This window comes from Xenopus laevis, chromosome 3L (assembly GCF_017654675.1).
Source record: "Xenopus laevis strain J_2021 chromosome 3L, Xenopus_laevis_v10.1, whole genome shotgun sequence".
Taxonomy (NCBI): domain Eukaryota; kingdom Metazoa; phylum Chordata; class Amphibia; order Anura; family Pipidae; genus Xenopus; species Xenopus laevis.
The window spans coordinates 129867743-129887075 of NC_054375.1; the positions used below are offsets into that span (position 1 = coordinate 129867743).

Here is a 19333-nt window from a genome sequence, read left to right on the forward strand (position 1 = left end):
TAATAGTCTCTGGGAAGGGAGTGTGACTGTGGGATAGCAGGTATAGTAGGGAGAGATGGTGCCTTTAGTTGTAGTGGGATAATAGTCTCTGGGATGAACATTGCCAGTAAATATGTACCATCTCTGGCCTTGGCTGGTATTTTACCAGATAGGTTGGGGGAAATGCCAGCTAGGTGGCAACCCTAAGTGCTGTATATAGTAGATATAATAGGATGATATGGTGACAGTAATCAGTCATATCCTATCCTATGATAGCAAAAGGCTGTCAGGTTGCAGGAAGATGTAGTTCACCACAGTGTCTATTGTATCCTGGGTCCCCATGACAACTAAACATAGCCCGGAAGAGAATACGTGTCTTTGGGTCACATGCACAATTAGCTGCACAAATGAAGTGTGGAACATTTCTATGTTACAGGGCAACCCTTTTGAAATAAAAAAATAACAAAAGTGGTATAAAGGTGATAGCTTTATTGGCTAACTACTATAATCATAGCAAGGTTTCAAGACATTTTAGTTCCTTTTTCAAGCTTTTGATGTTACTGGTACTCTTTACCTGCAGGGACATTCCTATGTAATATGTTGTTTTCTAAAAAAAAAAAAAAATGAATGCATACGAATTAAGAAAAGAAGCGACATAAGTATAGCAATTGTCTTGTACTTTTTGTTTTGTTTTAAAATGGCCAAAAAAACTGAATAATTTATGCGTTAAAAAGCTAATTTGGGTTATTCAGGAGTTTACTTTCAGCAGTCTTTTATTCCATTCCATAAAGAGATAATGATGCTCCTACTGTCATTCATAGTAGGATTTCTAGATATGTTTTGTCTTTTTAATGTAAAGGAGTGGCGTCGAACTGTAAACTCCTTTCACAGATGGGAAAGGTCACTGGGAACACATGAAAAATTATGTAGGTCATCTGCCAGGGATGCAGGTACACTGCTACACTGTACACTAACAGAAGGGACAGGCGGATGGCTTGAGGTAGGAGCGACGCCCCATGGGAGTTGTAGTTTCTGTGTCGGTCTTGATGCATAACCTAGAGGCCCTCAAAGACTACATCTTCCATCATGCAAAGCGGGTCTTGCAGAAGCGTTTGTTAATACTACTCCCCCTATATCCGAATGCTGTGTGTGACTGCCTGCTTAGTGCTGACACGGAACCGGCAGGTTTCACGGGAAAGGGGAGGGGTGTCCTGCTTCATTCTCCCTCAAACTCGGCGCATCAGGGCGGAGGGGGCAGGAATTTGAAAACCTGTAGTCATTTCCTGTAGAGGTTCATTTCCTGGTGAAGCCCTGGTTATTAGCTGCTCTGTCCTTATATACAATTCTCTGTATGGGACCCGCTGTCACCCCCCTACCCTATAGACTTGTGTGTTCCCAGCCTCTACGTCGGTGTTATGATGCTAATCATGCGCTCCCGGGCTGTGTGAGGTCTGTCCGTATGTACGCACGTCTCTATTCCCTGCACACTGATCCGAGCTGTTGCCGGTGAAGCCGTGTCATTGATTGTTACATTGAGAGCCATTGAATGAAATAACTGGCTCCCCCATTTGGATCGCCCGCTGGAAGGATTTGGGGTTTCGCAAAAACATGAAGAAGTTTTTTGACTCCCGGCGTGAGCTTGGAGGATCCGGTTCTGGAGTCGGTGGTGGTTTATCCAGCGGCCTGGGGACTGGCTATATCGGCAGAGTGTTTAATATTGGCAGACATCAGGTCACCGTGGATGAGGTTCTGGCTGAAGGTACAACACATTATTCCTAGCAGACTCCCTTTGCTACAATGATATTCTAAGCTTTACCTCTGTGTTTGGTTTTAATTCTGTAATTCAAAGGTTGCTAATTCCAACCAAGCATTCTGCCACATGGGATGACACCAATCTATAGATGTCCTTTACATTAAGCTGATACTATGGCATCCTCATGAAATAATAACCGATAACTGTACAGAACGAGCCAAGGACAGGCAGCCTGTGGCCGTCCAGATGTTGAAGGGCAACTCCCTGGTGTGGGTGCCATAGATAAAAACAAAACAAAAAAACATTTGCAGCCTTGCAGGTTGCCCACCCAGGCCCATACTTGCAATCTAGATCAGAGGGGCTGCTGTAAGATGCCATAGACATTCACTATATCAGGGGTGCCCAAAAGGTACATCTCAAGACACTGTCAGCAAACAGCTTGTCTAAATCACCCTCCAATTTCATGCTTTTCAATCAGATATTTTTTACATAACAAATAGTATATTGCAATATACATTTTACATTTTCTGATATGTTATAGGAGAAGGAAAGCTACTGAGGCAGTTTATTGCCAATAGATTAGCCACTATATTTATTCTGCAGCAAGCTTTACCATACCTGAGTAAAAAGCTCTAGAAACGTTGTTTGTTTAGGATAGCTGCTGCAGTATTAGCTTGCTGTGACATCACTTCCTGCCTGAGTCTCTTCCCGCTATCTCATAGCTCTGGGCTCAGATTACAGCAGAGAGGGGGCCAACTGAGCATGCTCAAGCCCTAGCCCTGGAGGTTTAAGCTGAAAACAGGAAGATACAGAAGTCCATGTGTACACAATAGAAGGAAAGAAATGCTGTGTTTCTTTTGACAGAGGACTCAGAGCAGCATTACTTTGAGGGTTTACAGGTGTATTTATATAGACCTTTCTGATAAAGCTTACTTACTTTTAGCCTTTCCTTCTCCTTTAAGTAATATTTTCCATGGAACAGAATGCTAACTATTCTTTTATGGATGTAGATCATAATGGGTCAACATCACTAAAAGTAGACCCTGCATTAGTAAAGTATGGGCACTCCTGCACTATATATTAGGCTGATGGGGGCTGTTGGGGCCTCTGTGTACTTGAAATGCCAGGGCCTCTTTTGAATCCCAGGTTGGACCTGCCAAACATATTTTCTGCTCACTGTATCCCTTGGCACTGTTTTTGCAACATAGCTGGTCACACTAATTAAGCCTGCCATCCCCTGAGGGACTAGTCCAATCTGATGCCTTCTAGCTGTTACTGAACTTTAAGGGGGAACTATCGCGAAAATGAAAATATAATATAACATACCTCCCAACATTCTGGAAACGGAAAGCGGGACAAAAATTTGCTTTGCGGCAATTTTTTTGGACCACATCCTTTATGCGGCCACACCTCCTAATTACCATGCCCATTTTAAAAAAAATTGCCAGGCTATTGAAGTTTGAACACATTTCTGTTTTTATGTTTTATTACAGTTTTACTAATGAAGGTGAATTGCCCTTTAAGCTGTGAGTCTAACTTCTCCCAAGTGACAACACTGCTACAAATGTATCTTAAGTATCTATTCTGGGCTCTCTAGCCAATTAAGTTAGGAACATTGTATCATTGTATCTTTTTTGGCTGTTCAGTGCAGAGAAATCGGGACTTTCCACTACAAACGCAGGACTGCGGGTTGAGCTGTCAAAAGAGGGACTGCCCCGCTCAAAACAGGACAGTTGGGTATAAGTTTCATTATACTGAAATTAGAAATTTTCTAAATTCAATTAAATATTCTGCATAGTTTCTGAAATAATCAAGTTTATCTTCACTATGCCTTTCTCAGCATCTGTTTCTCTTTATTCTGTGTTCATGCAGCAGTTGGGTGTCAGATATTCATTGACAGTTAGATCCAAAATACCTTTTATCCTAGCAGATGAATTAGAGCTCACTCAAATAACTGATTCCAGTACAAACAAAATCTTACAAAATAATCGCCTTTTGCACAAATTCTGCATGTAGAGAGACATGATGTCTGGCGGTTTTAATAGAGTGAGCTCTAATACATCTTCTAGGCAAAAAGAGGTCCCCTATAAGATATATTGGCTCTAACTATCAATGAATATCTGTCACCCAACTCCTGCATGAAGACAGAATGAAGAGAAACAGATGCTGAGAGAGGGATAGTGAACATAAACTTGATTATTACAGAAACCATACCGAATATTTAATTGATTATATGTAGAAAACTTATAAAAATATTTCAGTATGCTGAAGCTAATATTAAACTTTAGTTTTCGCGATAGTTCACCCCTTTAAGTCTTTTATCCTTTGGCAGCCTTCGGTTGTCAGGGGAACTTATTGGGGCAACAGCTGGGCTGCTACTGAATGGACATCCCTGGCCAGTAGTTCTTCTATCTGTCTGAGGCTTGTTTAAATAGGATACAAGAGGGAAAGGAGACAAGGAATGCTGTCTTTGTATTCTTTACTACTGTATGTCCTAGCTGTCAAACTGCCATGATTCTATATTTGTTATTTGTTCTCTATGCCCAGATCTTATCTGAAAGACAGGGCCCACAGGAGAAGTCATTGGCCAACTTCACCTTTATGTAGCTCATTTTAATAAAAATCCTTGTGCTTCTTTGTATCACTGATTCTAAACTTTATACTAGAAAACCTAAACTTCATCGGTCGTGAATCTTACCATTCCCGTTCAGGGTGCCGAAAGAATTTGCTCATATGTTGCAGTAGATATATGTTGTTTTTATTCATATAAGGTGGTTAGTCATTGTAACATGTCTATTGTTCCCAGAATGCAAGATGCTGGTAGTGTATATGCTTATATATACCTTTCTTATTGCTTGTATATGTAAAATGATGTGCTGGGATAAAGATTCATTTGTATATAAGGCTCATGTTCATTGTCATTAGTTTTATTAATACATTTATTAAGCAGCACTATATTTAGCTTAGCTGTACAATTGATGGGTGTGTATATAATAAACATACAGATAACATACAAATATTGACTGATGCTGAAGATAACATGGAACCTGTTCAACAGAGTTAATGATTAACAAAACAGATTATACATTTAGTACAGGTATGGAATTCGTAATCCTGAAAGCTCAGAATTATGGACAGGCCATCTCCCATAGACTCCATTTTATCCAAATAATCCAAATTTTAAAAATTATTTCCTTTTTACCTGTGAAAAAAAGGAAACAGTAGCTTGTACTTGATCCAAACTAAGATATAGTTAAACCTTATTGGAAGCAAAACCAACCTATTGGGTTTAATTAATGTTTACATGATTTTCTAGTAGACTTAAGGTATGAAGATCCAAATTGCAGAAAGATCCATTATCCAGAAAAGCCCATGTCCCGAGAATTCTGGATAACAGGTCCCATACCTGCACACACAGTATACAATTGTGAGATCCTTTAACTGGGAACCCATTCTTCAGGAAGTTCATTATTACAGCAATGCGGTCTCCCATAGACTCCATTGTAAAAAAAAAATGGTTTCCTTTTTCTCTGTAATAATAAAACATTACCTTTTTACTTGATCCAAACTAAGATATAATTAATCTTCATTGGAGGCAAAACAATCCTATTGGGTTTAATGAATGTTTAAAGGATTGTTTAGTAGGCTTAAGGCATGGATATCAAAACTATGGAAAGATCCCTTATCCAAGTCCCAAGCATTCTAGAAAACGGGTCCCATTCCTGTACTAGCCATGTATTCCTAAATTTTGTACACATTGTATATTCAGGTGCCTTCAGTACTTCTGTAGAGACTATACTACTCCAGAGTAGAAGCAACCGATACGCAGTATGAATGATCACCTGATGTTAGACTTGTAAAAGCAAAATTCTGATCGGTTGCTACACTGGAGTAAAATCTACACATTCAAAGATTAATCATTGTAGGTCTGAGATCATTTTACCAGCTTAATGCAATAGGGAATATGAATACTTAGCTTAAGAATGTGCTTTCCAATTGACACAAGCTATTTACCTAGACAGGTCCCTTGACATTAAAGTTTAGTAAATATAGTTGAAGTGTGCTTCAAAAGCGGATTAGGCTCCTTGCAGCCCCGGGTGCAAGCCGTACCCCCTGCCAGGGCAAAATATGCATATATCAAATAAAGCAGCAGCACTCCGGTATTGTTGAAAAAGTGAAAAACTTTACTCAAATGCCATAGGCAACGTTTCGGGCCCGAAACGTTGCCTATGGCATTTGAGTAAAGTTTTTCACTTTTTCAACAATACCGGAGTGCTGCTGCTTTATTTGATATATGCATATTTTGCTTTATTTGATATTGACATTAAAGTTTGTAACAGCTTGATTGTAACATCAGCCCTTGGTACATTTTAGTCAATAACTGTCTAGTTAGTATGTATTATATAGTGAATAAAGTCTTGTAAATTATAGGGGTATTATAAGTTACCAAGGAGTTTCATGACCATATAAATAAATAAATATTTTATACAGGTCATGGAACTCCGAGGTAACTTCTAATATCCTCATATTTTGCAACTGGGAGTACTTTATTTATTATAATACACACGTTTTTGTGAGTCATGTGACAGAAATGACATCAGAACTCACCGTTCATAACTGATGGCATCAGAACTCACCGTTTATAAGGATATAATTTACAAGATATTCATGGCTTCTGTGTATTATATTCTTATAATACACAAAAACCATGAATAACCTGTAAATGTTATCCTTATAAACGGTGCTTAATGAGGTCATCAGTTATAAACAGAGCTTAGTGATGTTATTTTTGTCACATGACTCGCTAAAACTTGTGTATTATAATAAATAAAGTACCCCTTGTCGGAAAATATGAGGATATTAGAAGTAACCTTGGAGTTCCATGACCTATATAAAAGCACTCAGCCTTTCGGCCTTGTCTTTTTATATGGTCATGGAACTCCTCGGTGACTTATAATATCTTTATGTTTTACAATATGGGGTACTTTATTCACTATATATTTTGCAAAAGGGACTGCTTTATTCCCTATATAATACTCAAGAGCTATGAATATCCTGTAAATTACATCCTTATAAACGGTTCTTAGTGATGTCATCAGTTACCATCGGAGCTTAGTGATGTCATTTCTGTCACATGACTCACTGAAGCCTACTGTTTTATAATAAATAAAGTACCCCTGTTGCAAAATAAGAAGGGATTAGAAGTCACCTCTGAGTTCCATGACCTGTATAAAAACACTTGTGCTTTTATATGGTCATGGAACTCCTCAGTAACGTATAATATCCTTATATTTTACAAGAGGGGTTACTTAACATAGTTACATATTTAAAGCGCGTTGAAAAAAAGACAGTCCATCAAGTTCAACCCCTCCAAATGAAAACCCAGCTTCCATACATACACCCCTCCCTACTTTTGCATAATTTATATATACCCATACCTATACTAACTATAGAGTTTAGTATCACAATAGCCTTTGATATTATGTCTGATCAAGAAATCATCCAAGCCATTCTTAAAGGCATTAACTGAATCAGCCATCACATCATCACCCGGCAGTGCATTCCACAACCTCACTGTACTGACTGTGAAGAACCCCCTACGTTGCTTCAAATGAAAGTTCTTTTCTTCTAGTCTAAAGGGGAGGTCTCTGGTACGGTGATCCACTTTATGGGTAAAAAGGTCCCCTGCTATTTGTCTATAATGTCCTTTAATGTACTTGTAAAGTGTAATCATATCCCCTTGCAAGCGCCTTTTTTCCAGAGAAAACAACCCCAACCTTGACAGTCTACCCTCATAATTTAAGTCTTCCGTCCCTCTAACCAATTTAGTTGCACGTCTCTGCACTCTCTCCAGCTCATTTATATCCCTCTTAAGGACTGGAGTCCAAAACTGAACTGCATACTCCAGATGAGGCCTTACCAGGCACCTTTAAAGAGGCATAATTATGTTTTCATCCCTTGAGTTAATGCCCTTTTTTATGCAAGACAGAACTTTATTTGCTTTAGTAGCTACAGAATGACATTGCTCTATATATCTATGACTGTGCCAATTGCCTGTATGAGAAAAGGCACTAATAACGCTCTGCCTCTGCTAATGCTCCGTAATAAATACACTGTATCTTCCTTTAGTTGGAACTGGAAAAAATAGCACTTGGTGAGAAGGAGGCGAAAGTTCTGCATTAATGAAGTTGAAAGTGTTTACTGGAGTATAACAATGTCGCATCTGACAATCTGCATCCTGGATTAATCATTCTGATGCAAGAGAAAGATTCGGAATTCTATAAATAGGAAAAATGACTTCTAGAAGTCACTGCATGCAGACCTATACTTAATATGCATTAAAGTTCCCAATCAGCACAGGTTGCTTTATCAATATGCACTATACGGGGAGTACAGAAAGTGTGTAGTCATGGAACAGACTGGAGCCAAGGAATTCCAATACCGAGGAATTATGGAAGTATGTGTATGAATGAGGTTGTTGGAATTTAGAGCAGATACACGTTGTGTCGTCTTGTTTTCTACAAGCAAGGGTACATGGCATCTATTGTATTCTAGAGTAGCTTAAAGGAGTGGTTCACCTTTCAGTTAACTTTTAGTATATTATAGAACGGTCAATTCTAAGCAACTTTTCAGTGGGTCTTATCTTTTTTTAAAGTTTTGAATTATTTGCCTTTTTGTTTTGACTTTTCAGCTTTCAAATGGGGGTCACTGATCCCATGTAAAAAACAAATGCTCTGTAAGGTTAGAAAAGTATTGTTAGTACTATTTTTTATTACTCCTCTTTCTTATTCTTATTCCAATCAGTTTATGGTTGCTAGGGTCATTTGGGCCCTAGTAACCAGATTGCTGAAATGGTGAACCAGACAGCTGATGAATAAAATGCAAAATAGCCCAAAAACCACAAAAAATAAAACATGAAAACCAATTGCAAGTTGTCTCGAGAATATCACTCTCTACATCATACTAAAAGGTGAACAACAACACACATGAGATCTAGTATCCAGAATGCTTGGGACCTGGGGATCTTTTCTGTAATCTAGGTCCTCATACCTTAAGTTTAATAACATTTAAACATTAAAAAAAACAAAACAATATAGTTGTTTTGCCTCCAAAGTGCATTGGTGCAACTTAGTTTGGATCAAGTACATGGTACTGTTTTATTATTACAGAGAAAAAAGTATAAAATGGTCTCTTGTGGTAGAAAGCCTTTCTGTGATTCTAACATTCCTGGACAGCTGGTTTCAGATAAGGGATCGTACCTGTGCAGGTATGGGACCTGTTATCCAGAATGCTTGGGACTTGGTGTTTTAAAGGGCCTCTCTGTAATTTGGATCGCCATACCTTAAGTCTACTAGAAAGGCATTTAAAAGGAAATTTAAACATTTTTGAATTATTTGATTAAAATGGAGTCTATGGGAAATGGCCTGCCTGTCATTTGGCGCTCATTGGTTAACAGAGCCCATACTTGTACTAGAAACTCCATCGTTTTTTTTTTAAAAAATGTAATTCTCTAATTCTACTTTAAGGGGGGTTATTTACTAAAATCTGAATTCTTATTAATAAAATAAAAAGCTCCCGTGCCCAATTTCGACGTATTTATTAATAATATAACTCGAATAAATCCGGTCGAAAAAAAAAAGATAATATCGAGCGAAAACCCGAATTGTCTGAATTTTTCAGGTCCCCCTCCCCCCCCCCCGAAAAGATAGGATTTCTGAGCTAAACCCACAGAAAACCACTGACTTCAATTAAGGATAGGTGCTTCTTCCATTGACTTATACAGGACCTCGACAGGTCTGAGATTTTCGGATTCTGGCTTTTTGCAGCATCAGGGTATAATAAATATTGAAAAATTCTGGTTTTTTTTCCCACAGACAATTCCAGTTTTTGCCCCAAACAGCCCAACCAAATACATTTGAGGTTTAATTAATAACTAAGTGTTTGTTAGTAAACAGTCCTGTATTGGATGGAGATTAAACCGGATAATGAAGTTAACACGATGTATAACCCCCCGATTCTCGTGTGTTCGGTGACCTGTGAAGGTTGCAGCATATTGTAGTCGCAAATTGTGGTGAAAAGATGTGACATTGCAGAATTAATTGATGGTGTTTGCAGCCTAGATGAGCTTTTTTGTTTTTACATTTTCATCTTCCTTAAATGTTTTATAGTCTGATATGGGTGTTCTCCTGTTTTGCCTCTTTTTAGCTCCATTCTCAAGCCTGTTCTGCTTCTCTTTTTCTCCCGTATCCTCCCTTTTCTCTGTGAAATTCTGGCTCAGCAGTTTTTCTCTGGCTGACGCTGATATACAAAGGTTCATTATAAAATGCCCATGGGATATTGCAGGCTTCTCGTGCTTCACTTCCTCACTCCATGCTGGAATATGCAATCATTACAGACACATTGTTCCATTCATGCAGTAATGGTGCTTTTTTTTTTTTTCACGCCACACCAATTTCTGTGACTTTCATTAGTGGGATAATAAAGAGCATTATAACGATCTCTATTAGGGGAAGAATTTCATGTATAAATTCATGCTAAAGAGGGATAGAGTAAATCTGCAATAACAATTGTGATGTACAGTTTATAATGATCCAGTGTCAGACATAGATTTCTCTATAATAACAAAACAGTCGCTTGTACTTGATCCAAACTAAGATATAATTAATCCTTATTGGAAGCAAAACCAGCCTATTGGGTTTATTTAATGTTTACATGATTTTCTTGTCGACTTAAGGTATAAAGATGCAAATTACAGAAACATCCATTATCTAAAAAAACCCAGGTCCTGAGCATTCTGGATAATAGATCCCATACCTGTTCTTCCTTTTAGCTTAAAGGAGTTGTTCACCTTTGAATTAACTATTAGTATGATGTACAGCGTTTTCATTTTTCTTATTTGTGGTTTTTGAGTTATTTAGCATTTTATTCAGCAACTTTTCCGTTGGCAATTTCCAAATTACCCTAGCAACCATGCATTGATTTGAATTAGAGACTGAAATATGAGCAAACAAAAGTAGCAATAACAATAAGGGGCACATTTACTAAGGGTCGAATATCGAGGGTTTAATTAACCCTCGATAATCGACCCTTAGTAAATGTGCCCCTTATTGTTATTGCTACTTTTGTTTGCTCATATTTCAGTCTCTAACCCTAGATATTCAACCATCGAAGTAAAATCCTTCAACTTCGAAGGATTTACGGCAAATACTTTGATCGAATGAATCGTAGGATTTTAATCCATCGATCAAAGGATTTTCCTTCGATCAAAAAAAGCTTAGAAAGCTTATGGATACCTTTCCCATAGGCTTACATTGGTGCTCAGTAGGTTTTAGGTGGCGAAATAGGCAGTCGAAGTTTTTTTTTTTTAAAGAGACAGTACTTCGACTATCGAGTAGTCGAACGATTTTTAGTTCGAATCATTCGATTCGAAGTTGTGGTCGAAGTAGCCAAAAAAAAAACTTCGAAATTCGAAGTTTTTTTCATTCGAATCCTTCACTTGAGCTTAGTAAATGTTATAACAGAGCATTTGTTTTTCTGATGGGGTCAGTGACCCCCATTCGAAGGATGGAAAGCTTTAAAGAGTCATAAGAAGGCAAATAATTTAAAAACTGTATATAAAAAAAAATAATGAAGACCAATTGAAAAGTTGCTTAGAATCAGCCTTTGTATAACATACGGTACTAAAAGTAATCTTAAAGGTGAACCACTCTTATAATAAAAAAATTCCAATGACCTAGTTCAGCTATTCTTTATCTTACTGTGTAGGGCAAGGCTGCAGTACAACTGCCATTAGGCAAGTCTAAGTTACTGTTCAGTAGAAGTGACATGTACAGGCAAATATAAAGTATTCGCTTTCTTCTGCCTTTGTTTTGCCTTCAGTATTCTATAAGATTTAAGGGCATAAAGTGTTGTGTGATCAGAATCCTCTTTGAACATGTATAAAACTTGTCAATGGCAGGAGCTGCTTTGTCTGCCTGTGCTGAGACATTTTCCATCTACTGTAATAAAATAACACAAAGTATTAATGACAACTAGAGCTGCTGCGATCTCTGCAGACTGTCCTTGGTAAGGCAAACAAAGTGGCAGCTCCCTCAAATATGTGTAAGTGTAAATAGGCAGAGAGGTGAAGTTTTGGGTATACAGAAAGATAAAATATACACCACAAAGTGTTAATGAAACAAGCCTTGTTCTATGGAGCTTGTGTACCTTTGCCACCTAACATACGATACTAAATATTATAATTAGCCCTGACTTCAAACAGATGAATTTACAAATAGAGGTATGGGATCTGTTAAATGCTGGTTTTCTATTGTTTTGATCACCACTCCTTAAGGCTGCTACAAAGAAAAACTAAATAAAACCAATAGGATTGTTTTGCTATATAGATGCAGCTAAGTTACCATCAAGTACAAGGAACTGTTGAATTATTATAGAGCAAACTTACTAAAGAAATTAGAGCTATTTGCTTAAAATAAACTGTGCGGGAGATGTCCTTCCCGTAATCCAGGGCATTCTGGATATTGGGTTTCTGGATCGGGGGATCCCATACCATGTATGTAATATATGGAGCTCAGTGGATGTCATCAATTATAAGAGACTTGTAATATTATTATTTTACAGTATGGAGGTACAGGTATGGGATCTGTTATCCGTAAACCAGTTATTGCAGAAAGCTCTGGATTACAGGAAGGCCATCTCCCATATACTCCATTTTTTTTGTGGATTTAAGATCCACATTACAGAAAGACCCCTTATCTGGAAAAACAACAGGTTACATACCTGTATATTATTTCCCATGTAATCCAGGAATAACTTTAGAAAAATATCTATTTATTGTTTATACTTATTGTTGATCTGTCATCACTTATATGTAGCCTTTACTGAAGTCATTTGGTGACCTTTAAAACTTTTATTTCGTACTGTACAGCATAGAATTATTCCCTCTATATTGCCTTTTATATTTCACCTGTTTATTTAGTTATGCTGTAGCCCATATGGAGTATCCTTACATCACTATCTCTATATGTGCTCTATATACATCAAGGTTTGGTGCCAGCACATTCCTATGCAGGGTTTGGGACCTGTTAACCAGAATGCTTGGTACCTGGGATTTGGATAACCGGTCTTTCGGTAATTTAGATCTTCATATTTTGTCTACTAGAAAATCATGTAACGCTTAAATAAACCCAATTGGCCAATAAGAATTAATTATATCTTAGTTTGGATCAAGTACAAGGTACTGTTTTATTAACACAGAGAAAAAGGAACATTCTATGGATAAAATGGAGTCTATGGGAGAAGGCTTTTCCATAATTTAGTGTTTTCCATGTAACAGGTTTCTGGATAACTGATCCTAAACGTCTTGTAAATTACACTTTGTTCTTGTAGCAAAAGTGGTTCAGACTAATGGTTATAAAAATTGATTACATAGTTGTAAGTTGTTTAAAGGAGAACTAAACCATAAAAATTAATAGGGCTAAAAATCTCATGTTTTATATGGTGAAATTATTGCACCAGTCTGAAGTTTCAGATTGTCAATAGCAGCAATGATCCAGGACTTTAAACTTGTCACAGGGGCTCACAATTTTGGAAAGTGTCTGCAACACTCACATGCTCAGTGGGCTCTGAGCAGCTGTTGAGAAGCTAAGCTTAGGGGTTGTAGCGAATTATCAAGCAGAAAATAAGGTTGGCCTGTAATAAAAACTGATGCTACAAGGCTGATTATTAAATTCTGATGCTAATTGCACTGGTTTCTGTGCTGCCATGTAGTAATTATGTGTATTAATTACTAATCAGCCTTATATTAAGACATTTCTATTCTATGTGTACTGTATATTGTGAGTGGGTCCCTTAAGCTCAGTAAGTGACAGCAGCACAGAGCATGTGCAGTGAATCAGCAAAAAAGATGGGGAGCTCCTGGGGCATCTTTGGAGACACAGATCTTTACTGCTAAAGGGCTGTATTTGCCTTGGGCTGGTACAGAAGCCCAAGACATAATGTACAACACTTCTAGCTACTTCTTTAGTTTAACTTTCCTTCTCCTTTAAGTGAACCGCTAGAGCTGAACATGTCATGTAGTTTGGGCCCACTGCTCGCATAAGAGCCTAGTGGACCCAAAACTATGACATTACTCCTCAGTGACATCACAGGAAGTGTGACTTCATGCCTAACGTGGTCGAGGAGTCATTAGAATTTCATAGTGTTTACTCTTGGGCTAAAATGAAGCATACCTGACCTATTCATATTTCATAAGCATCCTGCATCAGTGCAGAGGCCTGGGCACTTTGATATACAATCATAAGAACAAAACAGAAAAAAATCCATATCACATTACTCCTCTGTTATTCTAAGTTTAAAAATAGCAATTAGGAAAAAAAAAACCTCCACATCACATCAGGCCTTTGGTACCCAGGATGCTGCTTGTATAGTTTCCATGGAGATGGTCGTTGTAATGGATTTGGGCCTAGGATTCCAAGCACAGATGCTGAACACTTGCTGAGGCATAAAAGATAGTCGGGCAGCAGGATACAGACAGCTATTCTTCCCTTTCTAGATAGGATTGTTCAGTCATTCCGACAAGCTACCTTCATTTATTATGGCACAAACCAGAGCCACTGATTTTTATCGGTAATGCATCCAAGCAGCAATAGGGGTAACCTCTCATCTGTAGTTTATTATGATTGCAGGTATAGGATTGGGAATACAATTCCCAGAAGCTTTAGGGCTAGTCCACACGAGGAGATTCGGAGAGATTTTGTCGACTAATCACCTCGTCTTTTGAACGACTATCTCCCCGAACTGCCTCAGCGTTTTTCCCCATAGGCTAGAATGAAAAGTCGCCTGCGCTAATGCACACGCAGCGATGCGTTTTCAATAGTCGCCCAAAGTTGCCTCAGAACCCCAAATCATAATGTGCAGCTTTGCTTCCACACTTCTTCCTGTTACAGTTTTAGTATTTCTGGTCAGGTGATCTCTGAGGCAGCACAGTGAATATCATAAAATGGTGGTTCAAGGGAAACGATGTAAAAGGGCAATAGTTACTTAAAATATTTATATATTCCAGTTTGGTAAGATTTAATATACCACTTAATATGATGTAAACTGTTGTGTAATGATTTATTTTGGGGTTAAAGTTTTCATTTAAAGCACAAGAAGGAAAAATAGTGATATATCCCACCAGCCGACCATCTGAACATAGACTAGGGTGCAACCTTTCTTATCTGCGGACTGTGTTTGATCACTAGGAATGTGGCTTTGGGTCAGGCCTTACCGTAAAGTCTGCCAAAACACTGTTTGCTCAGCCATTTCCTGACGGCTTTATAAAAATACACATATTATTTGTCATGCTGTCCCATGCTCCATCACGTGCAACAGTGGCAGGCCTCGGAGATAAAACCTGTTTTTATAAAGCTGCTTTGCCTGTTGAATCACAAAGTTATAGCTGAAAAGAAATGCAAGAATATCTCCAAAAGAAGTTCGGAGCCATGAAATCTTTCTTGTTTAAATCATAAGAGATGAAATAATGATCATGTTGAATTCTGGTTTCCTTAGGTCCGCCATCAGTAATATTGGAACACCTAAAGATCTCGTTGGGCTAGGTCATCAAACAGGCAGATCTATATGCCCATCTTTATGTTTGGCAGGGCCAAATGATCAGATCATAATTGCCACCGATGCAGGCCGTCAGGGAGAAGACCACATCAATGTACCAATGCATTGCCTTGACAGGAATATTAAACTTGCCAGATAGATATCTGTGGGATTTTCTGTAGAGCATGCCCATATGGGGTCAATAAGCTGCTGACTTGATCCTAAAGATCCTCTGCATGGCCACCTTTACAAAGCTGGCCTAAGATACACGGCTCATATGGGTTATTCTACAAGGTTTGCAGGCAAAACTAGTCTCACAAAGTACGGATAATACATTGTTTATAGAGGTTTTCTTAGCTGACGCAAGCAATAGTCTGCTATACTCTACTATCTGTTTAATAAAGGAGGAAGCCTGCTTATAATCATCTTATCATGTTTAGAATTTCCCATTCTTTTATGCTGTTTGTTGTGAATGAAAGTGATAAAGAGAAGACTACAGAGACTGTATCTATGACGACCACACCAGCCTTAAGGGCTGGGACACACTGGGCGATTTGGGGAGATTTAGTCGCCTGGCGACTAATCGCCGCGACTTTCCACGACCAATCTTCCCCGAATGCTTCCCCTCGCTCTGCGCCTGGCTAAAATGAAAAATCGCCTGCGCTAATCACACGCGGCGATTCGTTTTCCAAAGTCGCCCGAAGTTTCCTCGTGAGGCAACTTCGGGCGACTTCGGAAAACGAATCGCTGTGTGTGATTAGCGCAGGCGATTTTTCATTTTATCCAGGCGCAGAGTGAGGGGAGGCATTCGGGGAGAAAAGTCGCTACGATTAGTCGCCAGGCGACTAAATCTCCCCAAATCGCCCAGTGTGTCCCTACCCTAAAGGAGAATTCAACCGTTTAAAAAAAAAAAAAAACCCTGCTCCCCCCCCCCAGCATAGCTACCCCCTGGGGAAATGCCCCTAACTTTATACTTACCCCTCAGGGCAGATTCAGACATCGGAGTTCCCCACAGCCATCTTGCGGGTTTTAGTAAGCTGAGTGGCAGTCTGGTGAAGCCTGTACAATCAATTGTAAGCACAGCTGGCTCCATTGTTAAAGCTGACATGTGTGATGCATAAGTACGCGAATATGGTATCTGTTGTACTTAAGCCGGACCTGCTTGTGGTAGTTTACTCAATGTAAGTGTTTAGTTATGCAACATGGAACCCGGCTACAGAAAATCCATGGTGGCCACCAGAAATCCACTTGTCTCTAGGGTCTTTTACAAGCTCTAACTTTTCCCCCCCATATATTGGACTATTTGTATAGGTATGGGACCTGTTATGCAGAATGCTCTGGGTTTTCCGGATAAGGGATCTTTCTGTAATTTGGATCTCCATAGCTTGTCTACTAAAATAACATTTAAACATGAATTAAACCCAATTGGATTGTTTTGCCTCAAATAAGGATTAATTATATTTACCGTATATACTCAAGTATAAGCTGAGTTTTTCAGCATCCAAAATGTGCTGAAAAAGTCTACCTCGGCTTATACTCGGGTCAGCGGGCAGCAGCTGAGATTGCAGTCACTTTTAATCATTCCTATACCAACAGTTCACTTGGGGAGAGACTGCAATATCCCACAATGCCCTCTGTTGGTTATATGAAAGAATAACAGTGCGCCCTCTGTTGGTTATAAGAAAGAATAACAGTGACTGCAATATCACACAGTGCCATCTGTTGGTTATATGAAAGATTAACAGTGACTGCAATATCACACAGCGCCATCTGTTGGTTATATGAAAGAATAACAGTGACTGCAATATCACACAGCGCCATCTGTTGGTTATATGAAAGAATAACAGTGACTGCAATATCACACAGCGCCCTCTGTTGGTTATATTAAAGAATAACAGTGACTGCAATATCACACAGTGCCCTCTGTTGGTTATATGAAGAATTAACAGTGATGGCAATATCACACAGCGCCCTCTGTTGGTTATACGAAAGATTAACAGTGATGGCAATATCACACAGCACCCTCTGCACATGGTAGTGGGACAGTGGGACAATGCACACAGTAATCCGTTTGGCAATTCTCTGTCACCATCAACTTTGCAAAGAAGTCCGGTTGATCGCTGGGGGTCGCTTTGGCAGAATGTGCGCTGCTGGGAGACAGGGATGTAGTTGTGTCTAGGCTTATACTAGAGTCAATAAGTGTTCCCAGTTTTCGTAGGTAAAATTAGGTAGCTCGGCTTATACTCGGGTTCGGCTTATACTCGAGTATATACGGTATATATTATTACAGAGAAAAAAAACATTTTAACATTTTAAAACTTGAATTATTTGGTTAAAATGGAGTCTATGGGAGGTGGCCTTCCTGTAATTCAGATCAGATAAACGGATAACGGATACCTGTATCTTAAACCAGAGAGTTGTGGGATGGGTTATGCCTTTATCTGGACTCCAGCCCACTATTTAGGTATAATTGGTCTAAGGAAAAATGAATCCATTATCTGCTCTGTCAACAAAGACAATCTGTTCTAATAGCAAAGGTGCATTTTCTCTTTTAGTATAAATCAATAAGGCTTTTCTGTACTTATGTTATGAGCAGGTCCCCTTGACCATGGCATTCTCTTTAATATCCTTCTGCTCAATTTTTTGTTCTTCCTTTTATGCAATGGCATATTTATAAATAAACTATGATCTTAAATGCCCCATGACTTTGAAACCAACCAAGGTATAAAAACACGCACATTAATGTATATAATATTTAGTTGAGGCCATACAATAGAGAGGTGGTCATCCAGAGATAAGACACCAAGCACCTGCCCTCTAATGACTTTCACATAAATATTCATTTCATGCCTTTCTCTTACATGTCATAGACGGAAAGGAAATGTGCGTGCCCGCGAATATTCCATATTTAACAAAAGTTCACATTCTAATAATGCAAATGATTTTGCAGCAGTAGGATCTGCTGTAATGATATTGCACCAACCTCTTTATTTTAAGGACTGCTTGGTACCATTTTAAAATAACTTGCAGCCTCTTCCTGTGTTCCTTTAATAATAGAATGTGTCCCCAGGTGGTAGGAAAATATTCTTGTTCAGTAACCCACGCATCGCCCTTAGGACAGCGTCCAGAAAGAAGAGCCATGATTGAAATGTGAGCGACTCGTTCATATGATAATGAGTGCGGAAAGTTTAAACGGTTTGGAACAGACATCAGGCTATTAATTAATAAAGAGGCTGCAAATGTAGCCAAGGCTTATAGAACTGCAGTCTGCCTGCCATGTTTTGTTAGCAATGTACAATTTAATGTCCTCTTTGCAAGGCTCATTTAATAACCTTTTGTGTCTTCCGTAGGTGGATTTGCACTTGTGTTTCTCGTTCGCACAAGCAATGGGATGCGCCGAGCACTTAAACGCATGTATGTGAACAATGAACATGACCTACAGGTGTGCAAGAGGGAAATCCAAATTATGGTAAGAAATTTTTGCTTTTATTAAAGGTATACTGTCATGGGAAATCATTTTTTTCCCCAAAACGTATCAGTTAATCGTGCTGCTCCAGCAGCCTTCGGCACTGAAATCTGTTTTTCAAAAGAACAAAAAGATGTTTTTATATTTAGTTTTGAAATCTGACATGGGGCTAGACATATTGTCAGTTTCCCAGGAGTCATGTTTCTTGTGCTCTGATAAACTTCAGTCACTCTTTACTGCTGTAGTGCAAATTTGAGTGATATCACTGGCCTTCCTACCCCCCCCCCAGCATCCTAACACCAGAACAATGGGAAGGTAGGGAAGGTAACCAGATAGCAGCTCCCTAACACAAGATAAACACTCCCTGGTAGATCTAAGAACAGCATTCAATAGTAAAATCCAGGTCTCACTGTGACAAATTCAGTTACATTGAGTAGGAGAGACAACAGTCTGCCAGAAAGCAGTTCCATCCTAAAGTGCTGGCTCTTTCTGAAAGCACATGACCAGGCAAAATGACCTGAGATGGCACCTACACACCAATGACA

At 38.8% G+C, this 19333-nt stretch overlaps 1 protein-coding gene across 11 annotated transcripts in view; it reads left to right on the forward strand.

Moving 5' to 3' along the window:
- Window positions 1-1089: 1089 nt before the first annotated feature.
- The window catches only part of LOC108711545 (AP2-associated protein kinase 1), a 75196-nt gene continuing 56952 nt past the window's right edge, over window positions 1090-19333 (forward strand). For 3 of the 11 annotated variants that reach the window (XM_018253402.2, XM_018253404.2, XM_018253405.2), the window contains exons 1-2: window positions 1096-1738; window positions 18673-18791. In XM_018253402.2, coding sequence (XP_018108891.1) covers window positions 1588-1738; window positions 18673-18791 — 270 coding nt within the window. In that variant the 5' untranslated portion in view covers window positions 1096-1587. Of the gene's footprint in view, window positions 1739-18672; window positions 18792-19333 lie in introns of all 11 variants that reach the window. The other 8 variants (XM_018253407.2, XM_041586955.1, XM_018253406.2 and 5 more) reach the window with 4 other exon arrangements.